The sequence below is a fragment of the Limanda limanda genome, chromosome 15 (genome assembly GCF_963576545.1).
Source record: "Limanda limanda chromosome 15, fLimLim1.1, whole genome shotgun sequence".
In the NCBI taxonomy this organism is placed as follows: Eukaryota; Metazoa; Chordata; class Actinopteri; order Pleuronectiformes; family Pleuronectidae; genus Limanda; species Limanda limanda.
Window position 1 is genome coordinate 19,491,266 of NC_083650.1, and position 26,747 is coordinate 19,518,012.

The window sequence follows — 26,747 nt, forward strand, 5'->3', positions numbered from 1 at the left end:
CACAGCCGTTTTGGCTGCCAATTAATCAGCGACTGCACATAAACAACATCAAAACTGTGAGACCAGCGAGTAGCTCATTACCTTAGCTTCCACACAAACGTGCTCTGTGCACACACATTAAGCGCAACAATCCGTTCTGCTGTGAGCAGCACCATTATAATCTTTCATACACTTAGCTGAGGAGCACACATAATTTGAATAACAATAGGTTAAAGCAATGCAATTTGAATCCAGGCTAAAAGAGGGAAACACACTGAATTAAAAATTGAGCGGCCAAGACTGGAGTGTTAGCGCGGAGGGCCGATAGGAAGTATTGGCTTACTCCAGCAATGCCAGGGCAAAACTGTTGATGTCGGAGATAAATGGTGGTGTGCGAGCTCTGAACTCATTAGTCAGGGAGGAAACAATCTGCATCACATGTCAGGTTAGTGGCCAGCAGCAGCAGCAGCAGCAGCAGCAGCAGCAGCTCTGGAGGTGCAGGGGGTGGGGAAGGGGTGGGCTGCTGGATGAGCCAGACCTTTCCCTTTTCACACCAAAGCAAGTCCACCGTCAGCAACGCCGAAAGGAACAAATCCGAGCAGCAGCAACAGAGGAAGCGAGGGTCTGCGGTGGCGACGGTGGCTTCAGTGAGCACACACCGCCTCCCTCTCCCTCACCAGCCCCTGTGTGCTAAAGTAATCATGCCTGACATCAAATCTAAGTTAATGCTTACAAATGGAACACGAGTGCATGTATTAAATATTAACCTGAGCTAAACCTCCACTCTTGTGCGGTGAGCGCGGCACAAAACTCAGCGTAACTGGTGAAGTCAGCGGCTGGTGAGGAGGTGGATTAGTGCTCGTCTGTCGGCTGCCACACAGGGACAAGTGCAAGTGGGAAACAGGGTGAGAGGTAGCGGATGATAAGTGGGCTGAAATAGCTTAAGCCACATTAATGACCAGGCTTAACACAAACACACACACGTCACAGTTCATTCATATTGTGTAATATTTAGTGACGTGTGGTACATCACTTTATCCCAAACTAGGGGTCAGGACCTCCCAGCGAGTCATGAGACCCTGAGCGGAGGAGTTGAAAGATGATTTCCACACATCTAATGAAATTCATGTAATTTAGCCGTAACTGTATCTCATTTTAAAACAAAACCTTTCTGTTTCTCCCCAATTGACCCCTATTGGCAGATTAGCAACAGCATCAATTGCAGTTTGCAGGACGACAGGAAACACTGCAACATGGGCAGTGATTATGCAAACCAGCTAAATAAATATCCCTGTATGGAAAATGGGTGTTGCAAATCTCTGGTACTTTTACTTTGGAGGTCAAGGGTCGAAAAATGTGGGAATTCCTGGTCTACATCATCCAAGGAGAATCTGATTTCACATTTAAAGGCTCGTTGAAAAAGTTAAAGGTTGTACCACATTCAACCAAAATGGTGAAAGTAAAATACAGAATCAGAATCAGAATCAGAATTATTTTATTTGCCAGGTATGTTTGCACATATAGGACATTGACTTGGTGTCATTGGGGCACTGAACATAAAACAACAATATAAGAAAAACAACAATAAATTGTAATTAAAAGGAGTAGATTAACAATTCAAGATGAGCCTGCCGCCTAATCTTGCCAAGTATAGGATTCGATTAGCTTAGTATGAAGCCTAGAAACAAGAGAGAAGCTAGCCTGGCAAAGCTGTGCTGGAGCTACAAAGGTAACAAAGCCCACCCACCCGCACCCATAAAGCTCACTGCTAATTAAAATGTTCCATCCCGTTTGTTTAATCTCTACTAAAAACCAAAGTGTAAGATGTTGTGGTTTTATAGGAGGTTACGTGCCAGACTATTTTTTGGCTGTGATCAGTGACTTCTTGGAATCTGGCGTTACAGCGATGTTGCCAATTAGCTGCTCTTGGCCAAGAAACAGCCTGGCACATAACCCTGTGAATTGGCTACAGAGTTTACCCAGAGTTTGCCTTTCACAACCGCAGCGGGAGGTTTTCTGCACAGACGCTTTCACAAAAGCAACAAATCCTTCGCATTATTCAGGCGAGGGTCGGAGCAGCCGGCTGCAGCAGACAGAGGCAGGAAGTGACGTGTTAACTCCGCTGCAGAGATCAAGTGATTGTTTTTTTCAACACAAATCAACGATGTCAGCTCCTATCACCACACACTCTCTAGACATATTCGTCTTCTACGTTTGTGTCACCACTTTTTCTTTCTATTTCATTTTTGCATTTGAGTTCAGTGCATATCTGAAAGCAGCTTTAATGGATTTCAGATGTGCTAAAGGCAGATTTGGTTACTTTCACACACAGCCTTACAGGTTGTTACCCTATGTTTTGGGACTTTATACCGAGCTAAGCTTACTCATGCTGGATATATTTTTCCACCTGTCAGACATGCGAATGGTATTAACTCTCTACTTGTGATAATACTCACGAGAAAACAAAAATATGTATTTCCTAAAAATGTTGACCTACTGCTTCAGGCAGAATTGTTTTTATTTTTCTGCTTCTCTTTCTGCAGGAGAATCTGTAAGCTGTAAAATATAATTTATCTAAACAAAACATGCTCATTATAGATATGGTCTTGAAGATATCAGTACTGCATAGACAGCAATGCTTCCTCCAGGGGCTGCAAGTCTTCATGGGAGTCGCTCTCCGGAGGTTAAGAGGCACATATTGCACGATGCTTGATAATCTAACACAAACCTCCCTTTTTTAATCCACAATCATCTAACACACGACTGGGAGGCATCAGCCCTCCTCCCCCTGATATCACAGCCTGTCATCACCCCTTCCCTCTTCCCCTCCCACTACAATGCATATCAACAGAGAATACCAACGCTGTGAGGCGCGGCTGCATATCTAAACAGGTCATCGCCATTATCACTGTAAATCCCTTCATCTCCGCAAACACGGCAGAGCTCATTTAGTATGAAAATGTCTCCGAGATAGAAAAGTCCGTGCAGGGCGTGAGGGGAGAGTTAACCCTGCTGCCGCCGGAGCCGGTTTGTGGGCAAACAATGAAACTGGCGTGTTGCCTCATTATGTCCGCCTTGAGCACAGATGTGGACAAACCACTAATGAGGACACGGCACCCTGAGAACGCAACATGCTAAAAAATTAGACACACAAAAAATACAACACTCTTCAGACAGAGGATTTGAAAGATGCCGGGAGGTTATTTCCAATTAGCAACACGTGTCATTCATCACATATGTGTTGTAACCACAATAAGAAAGAAAGGAAAAGTGAATTTAATTTGACTAGCTTTGAGGATGTTTTTTAATGGAATCAAAATAAATTGGCATCAATGAGGCTGAAGCACAAAATATATTCTAGTTTTCATCCTTCATTTGCTCAAAGTTACTAGCATTTAAAAGATGATGACAGTTTCGTGTAGTGATAAAAATAATGGGATGCCTAAAAAAATCAGAGCGAGGCTGATTTACTGTTTGTGAAATGCAGCCTGGTTACTCCTCTGTTCTCACACTGGTTTTAAAGAGCAGACGGATGGATTCTCACAGCTGCTCTATAGGTATTCACGTTTTTCTATATGGGAGACAATAGCCTGTGGTCAGTTCCAGCAGTCGGTAGGAATGCTACACTGGTTTCAAGCCAGTGGCAGGCTCAGCCAATTTGATTCAAGTATCAAGATGGGAGCCTGTAGTTTGGTGTGGTCCAAGACAGGGGTGAGTGAGAATGGGTGTGTATACCACCTCTAGCCCAATGTGAGCTGGCATTAGCTCCAGCCCCAGCAAAGCTCAAGGGAGAAGTGGTCAAGATAATGGATCTATTTGTTTGAGTCTGATGCAGAGAACGATTTTAACTGCACAAATTGATCTCCTCAATGATGATGAATGCCACCTGTTCATAAGAAGGTCCAAGTTCAAGCGATGTGATCATTAGTCTTAATCAGCGGAACCCAAATGCTTTGTGAGGCTTGTTTTGTGGCAGCCAAAAAGTGGTTCATGACTGTGATGGAAGGCAGATTCCCTTGCATGTAAGCTTACATTGTCATGTACAGCAGGTAGTGTGGCTTTTACAGAATTTATAATAAACTGCAGAAATGATATGTTGAAAACATTCGATCATGTTTAAACTCAAAGCTCATGCAGAATATGGAGCAGCAATCCTTCAGTCAAATTAATCCTTTTCACATGTGGACAAACAACTAACTTAAACCACGTGTACGTATCCCTTGTACCTAATCTGAGTTTCACTGAAAATTTCACAAATTCTCGTAAATGGCATAAGATTCAATCAATCAAACTAAAGAGTGTTTCTTGAATGAAGTCAGATGATCCTGTTTTCACTAGTGCTGAATGAGCACATTGTGTGTGGCCACTGATGCAGTAATGACCTGACTGAAATATATAAATATTAATAATGTTGTTGGACAACACAGACTCTCCCAGTGGTGAAAAGTAACTCCAGACGGGAGACTGATGTTCTCTATTACATTTATTTTACAGCTTTAGTATTTACCGCTTTAGATAGAAAACCTTGTAAAATGCAATAGATTGTTAAAGATTAAACCAGTGGGTCTTAAGACTTTTGGGCTTGGGCCCTTAAAGCCACTTGTCATGTTTGAAATAAAATTTTATTTGTATAGCCCATATTCACAAATCACAGTTTGCATCATTGGGCTGAACAATAATCTGTACAAAGTGGGACATCCTCTATCCTTAACCCTTGATAAGGATAATGTAGGCGAGAGTCACATCCTCTTCCAGGATGGACAGAAGTGCAATAGAGTCAAATATCGAGCCTATGAGTTGATAGTATTTTTTCATGAAAATAGGTTTACCTCATGAACTTGTGACATTGATTTATCTAAATAACTGTTAGAGCCCTAAGTGGGTGAAAAACATCATATTTTCTACAAAATAAAGCTAAGGATTAAAAAATATGATTGCACATGTTGCTTTTAAAACTTCAATTTGTATTCTGTCCCGCTCCCATTATCTTGAGATTGATGAAATGATGCACTGGAGGAGCTCAATCCCCAAATTGGGAACCACAGGGGTGAAATACAGATCTGAATGAAATGTTTTGATGAAATGCAACAGTAACTGCTGCTTATGAATTGATTGCATCAGTATATTTCTATAGATAAACTACTTTTCATATGTACAGCATTTAGCTAAATAATAGCATCACAGTTTACTTTAATAAAAACCAAATGGGAGATTAGGCAGTATTGTATTGAATTGCTATTATTTAATTCAACACTGGATTGTTCAGACTCATCTTCTCCCTTCATCCTTATTCTTCTTTCTTAAGTAAACAAAAACATTTGCATCCATCCACATTCACATCCACCCACTGTGAGACTTCACCATGTTCACCAATAGGTCACCTGTTCCACTGTGATACAAAGCCCGACCACAGCAGCCTCCTGTTCCCAGGTTTCCACTGTGCCCCACACATTCATTATATCCTGCACAGTGTATGGGAATACATTTCTGAAAAGCTCTTCCCTTATTGGACTGTGGCCTTGGGCCTTTGTTTTGATTGGATGCTCACAAAAGCCAGCCACCCCTCCGCGCCTGTGTCTCTCGTTCTAAAGGTCTGCTCCTGCATATTAAACAGTGTGGAGCGTTGCAGCAATCAAACGCAGGGACTCCTTCCTTCATCTATTGTCACTTCAATGAAACCAGATAAATAAAGAAATAAAATTAGCTATACCGCTGAGATGGGTACAGGGGGGGTTAAAAGAGGGGATGGTGGGGGGGGGGTCGTTGTGTGGCAGACGGATGGGGAGGCTGCACTGCTGTAAACGAGTGAGTCAGCCCTTCTTTCTGAGAGACACAGGTCTGCTGGAGGAAGAATGGGGGGGTGAAAGATAAAAGAAAAATCCCATAGACACACGCTGTCGTACTCTACCTGGTCCACAGCGGAAACATCCACTATCACCAGGGTTAGTTTTTATTTTATGATTTTTTTTTTTATGATATAAGCTCAAACAAAAGCTTTTAGTGGCCGCTGAGGTTTCATCACCACAGGTTCTGTCCCAGGTCACGTGTTTGCATTCTGATCACATGACGCCAGAGGAGGGTGATTCCCTCTCTGTGCAGTTTGTTTTGAGCCAAGTCAGAGAGACGGTCATTAGAGCACTTGTTGTATCCACGATCCCCTGGGACGTATTGGGTTGTCGTGCCATTTGTACACCAATCATCACTATTCACATGCACACACAAATGTGCCCCCCCATACACACACATACACATACACACAATCACTTGTGTCTCAGACTTCAGAGGACATTGAATTGACTTACACTGATGTTGTGGAGACTTACTTTAGCCTGAACCATTAATAATTGCCCAAGTAGTGCCCTTGCCCTAACATTAACCTAAACCTAACCTACCATTAACTGAATCTTAAACTAAGCTCAGTTTCAACCTTAACCTAATCGTAAACTGAAGCTCACCTTAACCTTAACCTCACCTTAAAACATTTCACCTTGAGGACTTGCTTTGTGTCCCCATGAGGAAGAGCTGCCATCATGTGACCGTGTCCAAAGTCCCCAAAACATGAGAAATACCTGGATCACACACAAACACACACACACTAGCCCAACAACAATTGCATGTACAAGTATGGATCAACAGGCATGGGATAGTGAATTGTTCCTTTCAAGCATTTAACCCCCCCACCACCACCACACACCCACTACTCTCCGAATTCTTTGAAACGATGTTGTTGCATAAGTCATCTGTCAAAGCTGTCGAGCCTTGTGTGAGGAACCCTCTGCCAGTTTGCTCCACATCACAAACGCACCATGAGATGAGGATTCCTACACTGTGCAGTGCAGACAGCTGATCTAACATTGGAACTCAGCCGTATCATTTAGAGGCAAAGGGAAGGTGATACAGCTTTATTATGTGCTGATGCACCTGCAGGGAACACCACTTCACACCCAGTGGATGCGAATGTGAACACAAGGGCTCTGGTCAGACAGACTTTGCAACTTGTTACCCAGATGTTCCTTCAGAACCCCAAAAGCAGGAGGCTTAATCTCATCTCTCTGTTGTTGTTTCTTTTTATGAGGTACAAGTCACAGCGTCACTGATGGATCTGCAGACTTTGGAAACACTGTCAACTCGCTGTCAACCTGTAATCCCACTCAGTTGGACGTGAACACATTATGCAACAGGTCCAGTATTCTTCCCGAAGCTACCTACAGGCTAGAAGGTTCACTGTTTGCATGCTACGGTATTTTTTTTAGATAAGGCCACCAGGAGAATGATGTCACAATTCCGTAAATAAAAAAGGTCCCTTTCCTTCGGGCACTGCAGAGACCAGGCGGGTGTGGTGACTGCATTAGTAAACGCGCAAATCCTACGCGCACACGCAGCGTGGACACACATCCCACATCCCCCCCCCCCCCCCCCCACCCCCCGCAACAGCTTCCCACCAACCACCGCTGCAATCCACCTGCTACTGGTCGGACGTGTCTCGAAGTTGAAATCATTTAAAATCAAAGCTGCCGGGAAATGTGGCGATGAATCTTTTCTCTCTCTCTCTCTCTTTCCCTCCCTCCCTCCCTCCTCTCCCCGACAGCCTCGAGCCCCAGTGACGGCGCACCCCCCCCCCCCCCTCCACCCCCCCTCCCCGGCGCTTGACAGACAAATACATGCACAATGACAATCTGACATCTGCTCCCCATCCGGCAGACACCCCCCCACTCTCACCCTCGGAGCACCCCATGCCTTTTTTTTTAACGCGTCGCTTTCCCCTTCGTACCCCACTCTTTCTCATTCCTATGCGGCTTTCCTCTCCCCCCCTCTCTCTCTCCCCCCCTCTCTCTCCCCTCTCTCTCTCTCTCTCAGATCCACCTCAGCTCCACACACGAACAACAACGGAATTGAAGAGAGCGGCATCATAAAATATGCAGGTACCACCAAAAAAAAAAAAAGAGCCAAAACTCGGAAATCACCGACATCTGAAACACAACACACTTTTTCTTTTTTTTCCCATGCTCTGCCGGTAGAAACTGACCTCCCAGTCTAACGAGTCCCACTCTTCGGTAAACATCCGGAGGTATTTCTTTTCATCCAAAAAAAAAAAAAAAAGCAAAAAGCGGACCCCAGGATGGAGCTATGGAGCGAGCGGGCGACGCGGTGCCATTGCGCGCGTTCGGTTCGGTGCGATCCTCATGAAATCAATTTCGCGTCGTCGGTGAAAAGAGGCATCATCGCAGGGCTGCGTCGAGACCAAGTTGAGAGTCGACACAACCAAGAGAGAGGAGCGACGCTACGTGTTACAGTCCAACATGGTTTCTTTCTTTTTTTTTTTTTTTGGTTGGTTGGTTGGTTCCTGGGCTCGGCGCTGGTGATGGTTGCAACCAATTAGCACACCACGGCGCTCCTTCTCCTTCTCCTTCTCCTCAGCATCGCTTCTATTTTTCAGAGAGCTGCTGCTGTGTGTGTGCGCTGGGAGAGGAGGAAGAAAAAAAAAAAAAAAAAAAAGAGGTGGCTACAGACACTACACAACACGCGCAACTTCTCGTTTTTCCAGGATACAGTGGAGCGGGTGGGGGGGTGGAGGGGGGGTGGATTTAGCGCAGCGCAGAGCCCACTCCAAAGCCAATAAATCCCCCCGCAGCACGTTCGTACAAATCCTATCCCTGTGTGCTGAAGGGGGCAACAATAAAAAAAAGGGGGGGGAAGCTTTTAAAGGTCCCCCCCCCCCCGCATGAAGTGCTTCATTAAACACGTGACTCCATTTATTCCATGGCGGTGAAAAAAATATGCATTCGATCCATTATAGGGCATGTGTGCATGTGTGCATGTGTGTGTGTGTGCGTGTATGAGGGGGCCATGGATGTGCAACACACACAGCAGACCATACGTACTCACCATCAGCACTGCAAAGTTATTATGGTGGGTGCAATGAATGGTGGTCGTGTTGCCCCCGGAGCCCGTTATGTGGCAGCCCTCTGCCCTCCAGCCGCCGTGTCCATCCAGCAGGTCAAAATCCCAGTACGCCGCGGTGGGGTCTACACCCAGTGCGAAGTGCCGGAGCGCGATGGTAACGGAGTGCACGGCGCTCCCGAGGCTGCACCCATCTGCGAGGGGGGAAAGCAACACATGCACTTGATGAAAAACGAAAAGCAAGTGCAAAGTGTGTACAAGTGCAGTGTGGACATGGCACGGTGCACGGTCTGCATGCACAAACTCCTGCAAGCACAACGCGCACACACACACACACACACACACAGACTCACACAGGCTCAGGTGTCTCACTGTTGTTGACAGTAGATCAACTTCAGAGTCGAATAAACATGAAGAGCGTTTTTTATTTCCACTGTGGACATGAAGGAAACGGTCGCGTAGATTCGAATCAATGATCATAGTTTTGGATTTACGTTTGCGCACATGAGGCGGTGGAGCGTGTGCGTTCACATGTTGCGCAGAACAACCTGGTACTATGCGTGTGCGTGCATGTGCGTGCGTGTGTATGTGAGCATGCAGTCCGAGCAGCGCAGCGTTGACATCACATTGCACGATGATGATGATGATGATAAAAATGGATTTTCCTCCTCTTACCTAATTTGGTGAAAGCAACTGGTGTTGAAACGCTCCTACGCTTCCCATCGTCGGCGAGGTTCGACGAATTCCCCGTGCAAGGGAAGAGTTTCCCATTGCGAAACACGATGAACTGCAGCCTGCAAGTGGAGTTATCAACAGATTGCAGCGCAGAGGAGGGGAGAGGCGGACCAGCAGCCAGCGGTAAATGGATTGAGGCGACTGCCACTGAGTTCTGCGGATGGAACAAAAAAAAACAAAAAAAAACAGGAGAGAGGGGAAATAAAAATTAAATAATGTCTCCGAGATGCGCAAGGGGGGAAGGAGGGAGAAAAAAAAAAGACAACAAACTCCCGTAGAAAAGACAGACAATTTTGTTCTCCCCAGGAGTGGAGGCGACCATACACACACCACAAGTGACCAAGGGAATGAGAATCCCGTTTGAAGCGCTCCAGTGCGCCTATTTGGTCAGGCTCCCTGCCGCAGAGGTGGAAATGGTTCTTACCATTTCAGGTTGAGGGCACATCAACACTGCAGCTTGATTTAAAGAGACAACCAGTCTGACTTGATCTTCTTTTGTACCACCATTCAACTCCCCAGAAAAAAGAAGCATCCCTGGTAAGATTTGGGGGGAAAAAACAAAACATAGCAGTGCTTTTGAGTCCAAGTGAATCCTGATGGAAAGTAGTTTTTCACTGCTGTAACTCCAAAGTCCAAACACCCCTCTGTGCAGCCACAAATCCCTCCAGAGTTGCATTCAAGTTCCACAGTCCCTCTCATCTCTCATGACCTGCAGCTTAAAAATATTTGTACATGCCGAACAAATAACATCTCAGCGGTCTGAAGTGCCAGCCCTGTCCTGTCCCATGGAAAAACCTCGGCTATAGAGTCAGGATCCAGCCCTTTTGGAGCCACACATGGTAACAGCTGCAGGAACTTTTGGCACAGCTCAGGGTTTTCAGTGAATCGACGCCCCTGGCGGACAGAGATGCTGCTCGAGGGTGTGTGTGGACTCGCTTCCCTTCCGGGACAGGCGGCACTCGGCAGGAAAGATCGAGTTTAATCATAAAGATGCTTCCACACCGACAACGTCAGCGTGTAAGACCTACAGACTCAAACCCATGCATCCTATCAGCTGATGTAACTGTGCAGGCTGGTATGGGCTCAATATTTCCTACATCAATAAAGAAAAGGAACTATACAGTGTAGGTTTAAAAGAAAATACTTTTAGTGGAGAGGCGGTGGACTAGTGGCAGAAACTTGGACTATGGGCAGAAAAGGTCTCTGGTTCGACTCCACGGAGAAACAACAAAAAGACAAACCTGGATTGATCTGTCCAAAAATCCAAGAGGATTCTCCCTACCCTGTCTAGTGCCCCTGAGCAAGGCACCTTACTCCCCTAACATCTGCTCCCCGGGCGCCGTACATGGCTGCTCACTGCTCTGTGTGTCCTGCACCAGATGGGTTAAAAGCAGAGGTTACATTTCCCTCCTTGCATGAGTGTGCCTGTGCATGTGTGTGGGATAAATAAATGTATCTTAATCTTTAACACAAAGTCTTTCCCAGTTATTATTTATTCAGACAAGTGCACATCACACAGAAACCGTTCTTTCAAAAAAAACATTACAGCTGAGATTATAAACACACATTGCTGCGGAGGCTGACGACAATATGCATTCATATTAAAGAAGATGGTCATATTACAGACAGGGGGTTAACTTTCCACATGAAGTCACTTCTGTTTCCTTTTCAATCACGTCACCCTCCGGTGTGAGAGGATCAGCACTTTGAGCCGGGGGGGGGGGGGGGGGGGGGGGGGGGGGGGGAACTTCCTGCCCAAGATGAATGTGGATGCCCTTACAGCTAGTGGCTCCCTGCTTAGTCAGACGTTCGACCCAATCAATGTCCAGGAGAACCACGGCCAAATTTCTTAATCAAGCTAAACTAGAGCTCATTTGTGGGTTGCTGCGTATAGTTTTGTGATGTGTCTTACATGTGTCTCTCTCCGGATGCTGTGCGAGCTTTGTGGCCGCTCACAATGAAGAGTCGGGTTGTTTCGGTGCTCCTGGTCCTTCTATTATCCTGGAAAATAATTCCACGAAGGTGACAAAGAGCAACAGTGTGCTTAAGCACATTTCCTCTACATTACGGCCTCTGTGTGCGGAGAGCCAGAGGTGATTCAACAGCACGGGGTTTGTTGGCTATTAGTTTCTGTATTGACTCGCTCTCGAAAGGCTATTGATTTTGATCCTGTGGTGTGTGGATGTGAACGGGCGATGGAAGTCAGACAGAGGAGCCTCTGCCTTGAAATTTATGTTGCATCATTTCCTTTCTCTGAGCAGCTTAAGCTCGGCAGTCTGTTTCCAAGACGTCACAGGATACAGACATCAGTGGCAGAGGAGGAGAGGATCTGGAGTCTGACAACGACAATCGAGAGGGTTAACCACGACTCCAGCACGCCTGTGGAGGGGTCCCGGACGCCATGTGACCCGCAGCCCCAGGGGGGTAACGTTTTTCAAAGCGCACATCTCACAAAAAGAAAATCTTATCTCTTCTACTTGTCTCTTCATCTCTTTCTACATCTTTTATCCTCTTTTATGTGGCGTATCAAAGGGATTAGCAGCCCGGAGGGTGTGCTGAGAGCCACGGAGTGTGCAAGGTCCCGTTTCTCAGCTCCGGTCTCTGTTCCTCCCGAGCAGCCCAAACAGCTCCGTTTCCTCCAGCCCAGCACCAACTGGGACCTCACACTTCAGAGTTGATTTAGCTGGATGTACCTCAGCCGTCTGACCTTCCTCTAAGCCCCTCCCCTTCCTAACAGGGCGGCATGCTGTAGCCTTAGTAACCGTAATCACACACACTCCCCTCCGTCTCTCCGCCAGCCCGGTGATCATTCTCCTTTTCCCTCCCCCCCCCCCTCTCCACTTCTTCCTTTCCTTACAGAGGGCATCCAGGTGAAAGTCAGCAGTCACCTCCTATTTCAAGCTGCTCCCTCTCGTCCACCTCCCTCCCTCCCTCCCTCCCTCCCTCCGCCCTCCTCCACCTGCTCCTTGATGCACAGCCTCGCTCGATACGACCACAAAACTGCAAAACAGCCTGCAGGGCAAAACACAACAGCAGCGTTTGACCCGCGGCATCTACCAAATCACAATGAGAAAACATCACGCTTAAACATGGACCTTTGATTTTTAAAGCAAGTGTGTGTTTTTTTTAATGTTTAATCCAACACAAGCAGAAGCTACGGCTCTGTGCCTTTGTAGATCCGTCGGTGGGAGAGGTGCATTTCTATATTTTGAGCAGGCGGCGACTTGGAAATTAACTCTAAATGAAATGAATTTAAGCTCAGAGGGCATCTCGATGAGCTCAGCCCCGAGCCGAGAGGAAGTGCTGACAAACACGATGGGAGATTTGCATACATTTCCCCTTTTTCTGTATCACTGGCAGTCCCTGTCAGCGCAGACTTGGTCAAAGACACAGTGACCATGACGAATAGGTAGACGTCAGGCCACTTCGGGGGGGGGTGGTTGTTTTTTCCCCGGGATGTTTTTTTTCCAGTCTGAAAATAAATCACTCTGCTCGGAAGTATAGCATCTAGCAAGGCCTCTGTTCAGGCATGTGCACAGACATTTTGGGGGGCAGGTGCTCAAACCAAAAAATCAAATTAAAAATAATTATAATAAATCCAAAAAACTTACTGATTCTCCCTCATTTGTTTGACTAGTTGATGGCCTGATCCAATATAAAAGAGAGCTGCTACCCTGAGCTGCTTGTTGCAGTTCCCTGTCCTTCTGCTTTTGGAGTCCCTCTTTTCTTTATTACGATGCAAATTTTGTAAATGAGATCAATGTTGTGCATAATAATTAAGAGTGACTTACATAATCTCTATAAAGCTGACAACACAGTACACACACATTTTTGTTTACTGTTTTCTGACAGAGTTGAAGTATAAGCAGCATTACACTAATAATATACCACAATATACCTCACCAGACTGCCATGTAGCTCAACTTAAGATGTACCTATCATTTCAATAATTATGATTTTAAATGAAACAAAACTAGTGAACTTGTCTAATTTGGAATTGATGACAGAGAGAGTAATTTTCATTCTTAAATATTGATGAATGAAGAAACAATTGGGCTCCAGCAGAAGGGCACTTTTCTCCTACAGGGCAAAAGGGCCAGTGCTTGAGCACCACTAGGGGTCTATCTGTGCACGTGCCTGCCTCTGCTGGAGCTGCTTTCCAGGTTTGAATGTAATTTTAATGCCTGATATTAAAATACAAACAAAGCAAACAAACAGTTCCCGCGAAAGCAAAAGTGCCACGGCGGCGGCTTAAAAAGGCGCATTCCTCATGAGCATTGTCACGTTTGTAGTATTGTTAGCAGTAATTATCGGGAGAAATTAAAAACACAGTCCCCTGCACGGTTGCCATGACAACCCACGTCTGTTTTCCTCCAGACGGGGCTGTGTTGGTAGTGGAGGGGGCTGGGGTTGTGGTGGGGGGGCGGGGAGGGGGTACATGTGAGCAGATTTGAGGCAGGAAATCAGGCTTTCTGGAGAGAGGCAGCGCCGCGCTTCAGCTGTCAGCTCCGCTCTCTTCAGTCAGCTCCGACTCCGAGTGTCACATCACAGGGCCGAGTCTTCACCAAAACACTCGAGAGGCCGCGACAGACGGACGGCATTGTGTGATTTAAAAAGGCATTGTGGGTTAGACATTAATGAATTCATTGTGTGTAAAAAGCATAGCTAATATATTAGCTGCAGGGCGATTGATAATGAGCCAAAAGGAGCCGAGTGTTTTTCCAGACCGAACAGATCCTGGAGGGGAAACTCACACATTTCATTTTCAGCATTAATTGATACAAATACAAAACATGACTGTGTCTACAAGACCTCGTCGGACGTTTACACCTTCCTCCATTCAGAGAAATTGTCTCATCGGCCTCCTGATGCCACGTCAATGCCACATGGACATGCTGATTGTTAGTGAAGGCAAAGATGATGGTGACTCAGTGCACGATGTCTCCCGACTGCAGTACTGTTATAATAAGAAACCATTTGGGCACACAAAGAAAAACACAAATTTTCCAGTCTTCTGAGTCATCATCTCCCATTCATTATTAACGACTCGGTTCACCCAAATCAAGAAGGAACATATTCATAAGTTACTGTATCAAACTGTGCACAGTCCCTACTGTGTGTGCAGAGATTTGAGATAGCCACAAATGAAACCTGAGATGCTGCTGCCGTAGTTCTGCGGTGAATTCATCCACAGTGACAGGAACACGTGATGGGAATCATCGTTATATTCTGTCACAATCCAGTTTATGTTGAATATTTAAAAAAAAGAAAGAAAATCCTTTGGTTTAACTATATATTACCTCTTTTACACTTAAAATTAGGTCGATTAGGCAGGGTTTCCTTCCCAATAACGAGTATGGAGTAGAGATTATAGAGTTAGTCTTTTTGTTTTGTGCTTCATGTTTGACGTCACAAATGCGGCAAAAACTGAAGCCCTCTCTCACCTCGCTGTCTTGCCAAATCCGCCCATTCACCCTGATTGTCGTGTTTTCATCAGTGTCGATCTGAGCCAGAGCTGATTAAAACCCATGTCTACTATAGAGTCATTTGACCCACGATTAAATCCCTTCACAATGCAGACAAAAGCCAGATACTAGTGGGTGTTAGTGTGTTTTCTGACCAGTGGAAAAGGGGCTTATGTGACAACTGGTTAGGTAAAAGTGAGTTGTTGAGAATAAACCGTGGCTATGGTTAGGCAGCTGAAACACTTGGTTAGACAAACATCTTGGTTACAGTTAATATCAGAGAAAAATAAGTCTGGCAGGAGGCAAATTCCGTTATCCTGCATCTAAGGCACTCATTCACTGTTGGTGTCAAATGTAAAGTTGTGATATTTAGCATAGATGTATTCCTGAGGGATAATAGCTTGTACAAAGACAAGTTGAAACAGTATAGGTTGCACATTTGCAGTGGTTTTTTTTCAGTGATTCAAAGAGCCTGTTTTTATGTTCATCTCTAAGCCATTCTGAGGTTTTTTGTTGGTCTGATTAACAATGGGGATGTAATCTTCCTGTAGCACAGCCAAGGAGAGTAGCTACATTCATGACGAAATTGTGAAAGCAAAAAAAACAGAGGCAAGCTCTTCTCTGAATGGGATGGATGCAGCTGTATAGGTGCTTGAAAGAGTTAATGGCAGGCGCTGGTTGCATTTTACAGTCTCATCTCTCCCATCAGAATCCACACAGCCAGATGTATCACATGGGATCAGTTGGCATTGTGCCTTTTTTTCTCCACAACAACTTTTTTTCTTGCGTCATTTCATTCACTTTGTGATAGGAGCAAAGTGGGCTACACACATAACAGGAGACCAATCGCAGCTCTCGCAATCTTCATATTCCATCTCTGTGTCTGCTGATGTGTAGTTAAGTTCCTGAGGAGGCACACGTCATAGCCTGCAGCATATCTGCAGCTGCATGTTTAAGCTCCATAGCTGGGCTGTAATGCCTTAAAGCAGAACTGTAAATCTCCTCATACTGTTACTACTTCTACTGTCTCCATGTCAACTGAAACATGACTTCAGGGAAAAAAGATGGGATGGATATAAATAAATACTTTATTGATCCTGAGGGAAATTTCGGGAAAAAACCCATCCCCAACAGAAGATGGTAGATAAAAGAAGCAACCCTCTGATGTGGCATCAACTGTCAGACTCATGATGCAGCAAGAGGTATTGGGTTTTTGGCCTTTTGAAATCTCAGCGCCCACAATGCAACTTGAGTAGTAGATTCTGGAGTGTCATGCTAGTTACAGCTCTAGACGATGCTGCTCACTTAAAGCAGATTCTATTTTCGGACTGTTTGCATGTACACAGTGGCAGTACCCAAGACTTTAAACAGACCTGGATGTGTACAAGTGATGAGCTTTACCTTTTGACTCAACATCAGTGGGAAAAATACATGAAAAAAAAAGCAATTGACTTGATCTTATGTGTATTAAGTTGGCAGTACAGTAAACCAAACCAAATCAAAATGATCTGCATGACATGATGGGAGGTAATATGCTTTTATCATTCAGGCGATGAAAACACCTTTAATGTAAATCCATCTTTATTGTTGTTGAAAAGAGACATGACTTAACTCTTGATGTTAAATTTACATTCATGTTGCAGTTCTGACACAGGAGACTAGAAGGGGGTTTATCTCAGTAACAACAAGCTTTTGGCTTTGGAAGTTTTTGTCTTTGAAAATAGAAGCGGTTCAATGTAAAACAAATGTGTGATATCAGGAATAACAGGTAAATGTATTAAAAAAGTGTTTCATCAGTCTGCTCTGCTAATGAAGGAGACTGCATGAGTAGATGTTGAATGAGTCATTAAGCCAATGACTGACACACACACACACTTTTTTGGAGTCAGTCCAGCTCGTGTTCTACTATCACCACATTTTCTCTCCCGAGCTCATGCTTCCTTAGTTTGATTCAGCTGCAGGGCAGGGAGACAGAATTAATGGGCAGTCATCTGGTGCAGCAGTAACATTTGGCTATCACACAAAGTGGGAGCGCCACGGCACAGGAGGTGAAACACTGTCCGAACCGCAGGCTCCTGTCCTCACTTGATGGATAAACATATGAGAGATTTTTCTAGTCACCCCTACATTAACCTACTCTTATTTGGGGTCATTGGTTCATTAGGAAAAAAAAGGACAAGAGCGCGATACAATCAAGGTCGCGTTGATAGGCCGCTAATTCATTGATAGATTTTAATTTCTGTTCCACCTGTCAGGCTATTTGAGACACACGGAAACCGAGACATCTTGTCCAGTTGCTCGCGCCACAGTCAGAACCGTAGCTTTAACCAGACAGTGGGTATTCCACTTGAACAACATGATTAAAGTAGATCTCCATTTGAAGACACAGCGGGTAGAACAATTGCGGTCTCTTTGGGCCTTTTCAGATTGCAATTTGAGATTCGGCTCGGAGGTGAAATGAATGTGAACTGGCGTGTGTGCTCCGCAGATTGAATCATTCAATTACTTTTCAGTCGCCATTTGATTTTCTGCGTGTGTGTGGTGTTTATGACCATCTCGCAGTTTTTAGCAGGCCAAGGCCAAGCATTGATCTCAAAAAACGTATGTGCCATTAAAACCGTTTGAAGTTTGAGAGAGGAGCCCGAACACGACAAATGAAGTGAAATAAAATAATTATAGAGCGGAGTAAACCCTCACAGCTGACATTCATGCTGTAATGAATCCATGTGCTGAAAAACAAACACACATGTGGGTAAACAGGGGGACACAAGATGTGCATCTTGTCTCCTTTAAATGATGAATGGTGTGTAGTAGCTGATAATAATAACCACTGAGATACATTGGCCCACAGCCTTTCCTCCAATTTATGATTCAAGGTATAGGTTTTGCTGTCCAGGTGTCTCCATGGTAACCTGCTTATGAATCTGCGTGACTTAACAATCTCCCTCCACAGTGGCTGTGTAGAGGCGACCAGGCGGATCTTAGTGTGTAGTAAAGTTACATCAACAGCGGTGTATTGCTGAGGGGTACTAGGGGTCATTCATCAGAAAGACCAGAGTACAACATGCTACAGTGGGATGGATGGCTGGAGACAGAGACCACTTGGGAATCTTCTCTTCAGCATAGATCAAACTGTTAAGATTTCAAAGATTGGAAAAAAAAAAACATGTAATTAATTTTTTAACACGATGTCTGATCAACCCCCGGGAAAGGGTCAGTATTACATCTTCTGGTGAGCATTATGATGCAATGCATTGAATGGTCTGAGAGCTGCTCTTCAATGATCATTTACCACGGTGCAGCGGCTCTATAGGAATTCTCCTCCACAGCTGTGTTGAGCGGCAGACCGTACTCGTCCCTTGCATCGAACCTACGCACACATGCTGTTGTGTAAATGAAAGGGACGCAAGAGGGGTTGGGTGGCCGTCACAGTCTGCCCGCCGCAGACAAATCACGCTGAGGAGAAAGAGCAACAGCTCTGGAGATGAATCAGACCGACGCACACACGGCTAAGCAGCATAATGGGGCTTCTACGGACCCATCACCACGGTAGGTGATGCAACGAGCCCCAAGCTTCAAGCTGAACCCTCCGGCAGAAAGGCAGCAAAACAATCACAAACAAACACACACACATACACGTCCCATCGACCAGGACAAACACTAAAACATGAAATCCATCATGCAACGCTGTGTGTAGAGGCAAAGGCTGTGTTGAGAACATTACACGGCAATTCAAGTTAACAATACGGCAGTTTTAAATATGAATATGTGGAAATTCAAAAGGATGTATTGCTCAGCCGAAATGTATTTGAGCTACCATTAGCATCACCTAGAGATGGGATTCTCTTAAATGGCCTGTTCTCACATTTTAAACGTGTGGAAAAATGCCCTTGAGCATTGGCAGGGCAAATCCAGCAGATCTGGGAGGGAAAAGGCAAGGAGAGTGCCATATATTTATGGCCTCCTTTTACCATATTAATCCCTTCCCATTAATCCTTCAACTGCAGCAAATAAAACTGTAATGGCTTTAGTGGTCATCTTTATCTCACAGGGCAGATGATGAACTCACTGGCAAAAGTGACAAACTCATTCCCAGGCCAGCGAGCTGTTTATTATGTCGGCTGCTTCTGTGCGTTTGTGATATTATGGTGTGTGGTCTGTGATGATGCGTTTATGATACCTGGAGCTCAAAAGAAGTACAGTTCTTCACGGAACATGCATACACACGTAGACAAGAAGATTTAAACAAACCTCTCTGGTGACAGATTAACAGGGTGAATCCAGAAGGACAAAGAACAAGTCCATTCACCAAACACCTCCCAGCATGCACCATGTCACCCACCGTGTTTAGTCCCATTAGATTTCTTTAAAACTCTGGCCTCTGCATTTAAAAAGTCTGTCAAGTGCGTGCGTCATTACAGAGTCATAGCTGGAGATATGTTATTGACTTATACCTACAACTGAAGCAGCCAGCTTGGCTTAATGGGGTTTGGGCATCGAAAGTGTAAAAGCATCCAAATTAAACCATTCATATGTTCTCTATACACTGCTTCTGTTTGGCACATTCACTTTAGAAACTTTAACTATGACTGCTTACTGATTGAAAACATAGAGCCAGAATTGTGGACTGAAGTCACTTAATTGGCAAACTCAAAACTTGACTTTGACCAGGGATTTGTGACTTTTCATGGCCCTGATACCTTTTGGTGTTATATGTCCTCCCCGATACACAAATGCTAGGTTAATTCTGCATTTTCTTGACAATAGATAAACACTCATTTAGTCAATTTAGCCTCGAATAAATAACACACCATTATTGCTGGAAGATCCCTGAATCAGACCTTGAATCGGTCGGATTCTCCCCTGGTGTGCAGCAGGTATAATCAAGATTTGAGACTCTGTCGCAACTCTGCATCGTGCTGCTGTCAGTGTCGGCAGTCTCTCTTAGTCTGGGTCGTCTTGGGTCGACTGCATTTTCGATCAAGTCAAGTTCACTTTTGGTTAAAAATTTATTGGAACATCCTGCCTTACTGCTGAGTCCATTCTGCTTCAAACCTTTCCCCCTCAATGGAGGAGCAAGCAATACACACTGTAGACACAGTCAGCTTTGAAGGAATACGTCAACATTTTGGGAAATATGATTCTTCACATTCTCATTAGCTGACAATCAGGTGGCAGATTCTTCAGAGTAGTAGCTTTTAGTCTTCATGCTAATCTAAGATAAAGTTCTGTTAACTCCAGCTTCATACTGAACAGATATGAGAGCGTTATCCATCTTGCCATTTAGGGCTTGATAAGAAAGCAAATTATCGTATTTTTCCAAATTGTTGAGCTGTAAATGCTGTGATTATTCGGTACTCAAAAGACAGACTTCCACTGGGGTTTTCCAATCATTTAAAATCTAATTTACATGTTTCTCTAAAAGTGAAAGTAATTTCATATTTCTTGATTAAGCTTGATTATGTATTGCATGCATTTTTGGTTTGAAATTCTTGTAGGTCTTCTGGATATGGTCGGCTGAAGAATCCAAGTCACTTCATTGCAAGCGGGGGTACGATGGAGGATTTATTGGAGCGCTCTTGTGCCTCAAACGCACATCCCTTTAATCGATCTGTTGAAGCATTACCATAGTCAGCTCGCTCTGGCTGTTCAGCTCCCCCCCCACCCCACTCCATGTTTTGATCAATGAAGGTACCATCCATAGTTAAACCCCCAACCCCCACAGCTACGGTGGGACCAGAGCCAATTGACTCATACGTACTGAAAAAGAGGACGGTTGTATTTCACAAGCAGGGGACATCAGTCTGACGAGAACAATCAAGCACGGCAGGTTTTTCTCTAGTGCCATGATGGTGATGGTCATGATGGGAATCACAATTCTCTTAATAAGATGGGGGGAAAAAATGATGATCAGAGCTTACTAGGAGCAAATGAAATCCCTAGGGATCCACACTCGATTCGTCAGCCATTTAATCTGTTAAAAAGGGGCAATAAGCTGGTGTCAATCCACTGCCTGTTAAGCACAGTATCAGTAAACTGCTGCCCTAAGCCATGTGGTAATAGAGGTGGTCAGAGCAAGTGACATACTGTTAATATATTAAAATATCAGGCTGAATTCCAAACAAATTAACCTGTGCTGTTCAGGCAGAAGCCTTAAGGATAACCACACGAGGATACAAATTCACAACATCATCTCTTTTTAACTGTTCATTCTTATTTATCATTTGGCGTGTCATGATTTTACTAAACAGTATACAGCCAACAGTGTATGAGAGGTACCAGAAATTTGGAAAGACATGCAACAGGACCAAGGACAGACAAGGACCAGAGTAGTGACTGCTCACTATCAGAATGACTCTGGTTCCACAGTCACCGTCCCATTCATTTTCTCCATCGATCTTTCAGAAAAGGCTTTAAAAACTAGTTTTAATCCTGGAACCAGGCCAACAAGCTACAAGATGAACCATGACATTTGAAATATTTGATTCGGAGAAAAATCAAATATTGGAAAAATGACAAAAAGGCGAAGTTACAAAACGTAAATGTGTAAAAAATTGTTTTCAGAGTGTTGTAACTATGCATCCCAGAAAATATTGGGAATGATCCTTTTCCAACTCCTTCCAGCATGTTTCTTCTTGACTTTAACTGCAGCATGTTAGAAAGGGGAAACTCTGTGGTAAACGTTGTCTAATGCTGAACCATCCGATCAAAGCCAACAGGAGATTCGTATTTGTGGTAAACATTTCCATAGTGACAGCTTGCTCCAAAAGTCAGAGAAGCAATTATTACACCTGAGGATTGTGGGTAGTCTAGTAGTTCTGTTTGCCATTGCAAATAAAATATTTTTTTCTAAAAACGCTGTTGATATAATACAAACATGTGGCTTCTACAGGAGCATATATCATAGTTTCACAATCTCATGGCCTATTGAGGATCATAGGGACTGGGGGCTGAAATCCAAACCAGAACATCTGGAAGAAGTCCCAAGGACCAAAAGAGGTCCACACTGAATAGTGTTCTTGTTGTCAGTTCAAAGCAGTGTTAACCACTATAATAATTTGGAATAACCCTAGCAGGTAAAATACACTAGAAGCCTCATGAGTAAGTTATGTGACTGCACCAGTAGAGCTGAAACCTTGATTGCGTGACTTATTCAAAGGCAGAAAATAATCGGCAACTCTTGATGATCCCATTTATTTAAGTAATTTTGTGTTAAAAGCTCACAGTCTGCAGCTTCAAACGTGTATATTTGCCAGTTGTTGGTGTTGTGTTTTTCATGGTAATAATCATCATTTCTTGGGGTTTTATATTGTTGGCTGAATGAATCCAATAAAGAGGCATTCATCTGTCTTTTGGTACTTGCACTTACTGTTTGGCCATGATGTTTGACACTCTTCTTCCTCAACCACCTCCTCCCTCTGTGCACTTCACAGGAGGATGGCAGGCAGCACATATTAGACCAACCAAGTATTGGCAATGGTCACCTTGAACTCCAGTAATAGATACTGAGTGATACTACAGCGGCTGAGATGTGCTAATCCTCGGAGGGAGTGTGATAAAACTGCTGCTTTTCTGGGCCGAACATAGAAAACAACAAGCGTGGGTGTTTTGAAACACATCATATTCTGTCAGCTACACTGCCTTAAGGAGTGAACAGCTACTATCACATAACACAAATTAATACGATTACACAGTTATTTTAAGTGTTTGCTGGTGTCCTTGGTGTAGTGCTCATTAAGTCAGCTATTTTTAGATTGAGTCACAGTCTTAGTCCGGAGATCAAAAGAAGGTAATCTCTTCAAACAGATTCTGCATGTGTATATTCAGAATCTGTAGGTGAGGGACAGGATTTGGGTCCTTGAAGTCTTCTGGTTTGACCAACCACACCTGACCAGGCTTTGGCTGCCTGCAGGTAAACACTACTTACATGTGGAGAGCAAACGAGGGTGAACATATTGACCAAAATGCATCAGCCTTTTCTTAATCTGCATTAGCCAAAATGTTGCCTTAATCACCTACAAAAAAACTATTGGTTTGTTTTTGTGTGAAAAAACATTCAATTTGTGATAACAGAAACTAGTCTGACTGTAAACAGTGTATAGTGAACAGACATCAAAGTCTGATATCTGCTTTCTACCCCAGAAGCCACAAAATATTGGCTGTTGCCCCCAAAGGCTAATTTGTCAATTTTCAGAGATTGATCAGAAAGTAACCAGAAACAAGAAACCCCTTCATATTCAAACAGAACCTTGTAACAACAGCCCTGAAATCAAACCTCCCTTCATAATGTTGAGGTTTGTCAGGAGTGTGCCAGAAGGTTTCTGATTTTATCGTGTAGTTTTATAGGCATTGGTGGTATTGTAGTGTTATACAGCAAGTATTTACAAAATAGGCTGCACTCTCATTTACATAAATAATAAAGAACATATTTGGAACTTCTTTTGCTACTGCCTAGCAGGCTTTATTCCAGCCCAAGACATTATTTTACATTATGTATTTAACAGTCATATACCTGATGCATTTATGACAATGAGGTTATGTGTGCTTTAACCTGCCACATTCAAAGTGCTCTTAGGTAAGACATTGGTGAATGTAGCACATTTTCAGTGAGACTAAATCCAAATCTACAACATGTTGTCTCGCCGTTGTAAAATGCCAATAATGTTACTCCTCTGTCTTCAGTGTTTGACTGACTATGGCTTTCAAAGTCTGGTTACCTCATTTAACATTTGAACACGAAGTTACCTCAGGTTCTATCTAGTGTCTCTTCAGCTTTGAGGATTTCTTCCCAGTGATTGCAGAGCTGCAGGGAATTCTCTCCTGACAATACTACAAACTCATTTTCTGTCAACAGCTTTATATGTGAAGTGGGTCCAAATGTCAACCTATTTTGTAGCCGTCATATTCGTTTTCCCCTTCACAATGTGTTATTCAGTCTTCTACAGCTACAGCATTTAAGTGCATCGCTTGGTCCAGTCAGGCACTGTTGGTGGTGTGTTCAGGGATGTTATCTTGATTTGGACAAACTAACATTCTGTAGCCCATTTACACCCAAACAAGATTTCAGACAACAGGAAAACGAAACACTTCACATCACAAATACGTGGTCAAACACAGCCTTGAATCAAGTGCAATTTCGTTTGGGATTTCGTGATTTGCCCAAGCAAAATAGGGACCAATAACCATTGTGAAAAGTCTTTGAGTTCAGAGTTTGATTGAAAGGTGACGCGTTTATCACCATGTTTTAAATCTTGCCAACGCCATCAATGTCAACATTAAGAATGGCATAAAACTGATATACTGTTGAACATCACTTTTAATGATCAGATCACCCGATGTCCAGATGATCAGTGATATAAATAGGCTACATTATTCGTCATTTTAATGGATTACATACACTATTTGGTACATATACGAAACAAGGCCACAGGGTTTACACAAATAATTAAAAATCTTGTCAATTGCTTATAAAACTGTCAAATGTACTAGACACCTGCATCATGAAAGTTATCCTGACAGACATCAGGTAACCTTGGAACAACAGGTCCACTACAACACAGATAGAAACCCACCCCCCCACCCCCCGCTGCAAATTGATACAAACAGGTTTCTGCAGGTTTCTACAAGTTCAATTTAAGACCTTTTAAGACCTTAATGAATGAAATTTAGGACCAATGTCAAGTATGATGGATGTGAAGGAATAATAGAGCCACAGAATTATGAAAACTCATCATAATTGAAGATGAGGGGAAGTAGCCTAGCAAAGAATAACCCTGAAAACATCATGTTATCTGTAATCCCACAGACAAACTGAAAGAAATTAGATATATTTGTAGATTATCAGTTCCATATTGACCTTGTTGGTAGTTTTATGACAGCATGCTAATATCTGTATTGTTGAAAAGACAGCAACACACAGAAACATTACAAACTATGCATGTTGCCAAACATATTTTTTGTGATTTAGTGATTAACATAACCAACACCTACTGTATTTAAGACCTAGCATCTATAATCTTGACTTAAGACCCTTTAAGGAATAACATTAAGATTATTGCATTTAAGACATTGTTATACTTTTAAGGACCCAGAGAAACACATGTAAAAAGATTAACAACACACACCACGTATTATAAAGTGAAGTTCATGTGTCCTGTGAAGCTAGAATCTGTTTGGTCTTTGGCGTTGGACTCTGAAACATTATTGCACTGTCTGCTTATTGTAGTTTAGGATCCATCACAACTCACTCAATTAATTCCTAGTGAATATGACCTTATGTATTCTGTATTTGTTGCCAGGCATGTAAAAACAAAAATAACATTTTACTAGTCTTTGACCCAGGTCCGAGGTTAGCATCTCGCCTTTATGGCTGCACATAATAACGTCAGGGTTAAATATTCATATTTACACGGTCATCCACAGCACATTACCAAAATAAGGAGACAGAAAATTTGGATGGAGAAGAGCTAACTCCAGCCAATCTAACCCCAGCCCACGCTCATCCAGCTACACAGCCCCCACTTGGCCCAGATTGGCATCAAGAGGGCACACTTTGAAGATTCTGTCTGAAAAAGTGATTAGCTGGGAGCCGGCCATGTTAGCCAACAGGGACTTATTAGCCATCCCACTTAGTGTACACAGTGACCACAGAGAGACAGAGACTGATGGAGGGAGAAAAGTCATTCATCAGAGATCTGTTTCCATCCTGATTAGGACAAACAAGCAAAGTAATGGTGTTAACAACCGAGTGACCTTTGTCTCATCGCCGCCTTTAACATATGTTCCAAACCGCAACAATCATCCTTGATCCAAGCTTTAGCGCCTCAAAATTAGGTAGAACAAAGAGATTTGAAGCGATTACTTTTGATTGATTTTTGTGCTTGTTCCAAGTTAGACCATGAAATCGATGATTTACCTCTTCAGCTTGGTTTTAGGAGCTTGGTTCTATTTCCACAGAGGGATACCATCTATTCTATAACAACTGCTTTTTCTGTCCAAAATAGACTGTAAACTGCATGTACAATAAACAGTGTTTAATGGACAGTAGCGCAAGTGAGCGTGTGACAAATAGTGCCGCAGTAATGGCCCAAACAATAAGTTATAGATCTTTTAAATGCTTTGGTTCATTATGAATCTGTGATGGGACAAATCAGAATATAGAGGGTCACCACAGTCACGATATTTAAAAGTAAACACTGCTTTGACATGGCGAGATAGGGCATCAGCAGCACCTTTAGCTCTTGTGATATAGTCCAGATCAGGGAGTAAATCCAGGAATTGTTTTTATTTTCTTTAACATTGTGAGTTGGGGCACTATTTAATATTTTCCTTGATTTCTCAGAGAATACTCCATGGATTTGGATGAAAATCAGGCATGTTGAAGAGACTCATATATGAGACAGTGGGCTTTGGCAGAGGTATGTGTTGTACTGAGTGCCATTCTAGCCCACAATCTTTTGTTGCTGGGTAAAGATTAAAGAAGATGGTTCTATCTTTGTAGATAAACATGACAAAATTATTCCATGAATGTTTTTAAAGTTATGATAAATTACTGGAGAACAGTATAAGGATCCAATGTCAGAGCTACCTAATTATCAAGCCTGAGTGTTACAGAATAACCTAATTCCACTTTAATGCCCCTTCATATCATCAGTAACTTAAAAAACA

General features: G+C 43.5%; 1 protein-coding gene across 1 annotated transcript in view; it reads right to left on the reverse strand.

Annotated features, from left to right (window-relative positions):
- LOC133020680 (adhesion G protein-coupled receptor A3) overlaps nt 1-26,747 on the reverse strand; it is a 183,590-nt gene that overhangs the window by 50,509 nt on the left and 106,334 nt on the right. Inside the window, exons 13-14 of the mRNA XM_061087349.1 lie at nt 9,556-9,769; nt 8,866-9,074 (exon numbers count right to left, since the gene is read on the reverse strand). Coding sequence (XP_060943332.1) covers nt 8,866-9,074; nt 9,556-9,769 — 423 coding nt within the window. The remainder of the gene's footprint in view (nt 1-8,865; nt 9,075-9,555; nt 9,770-26,747) is intronic.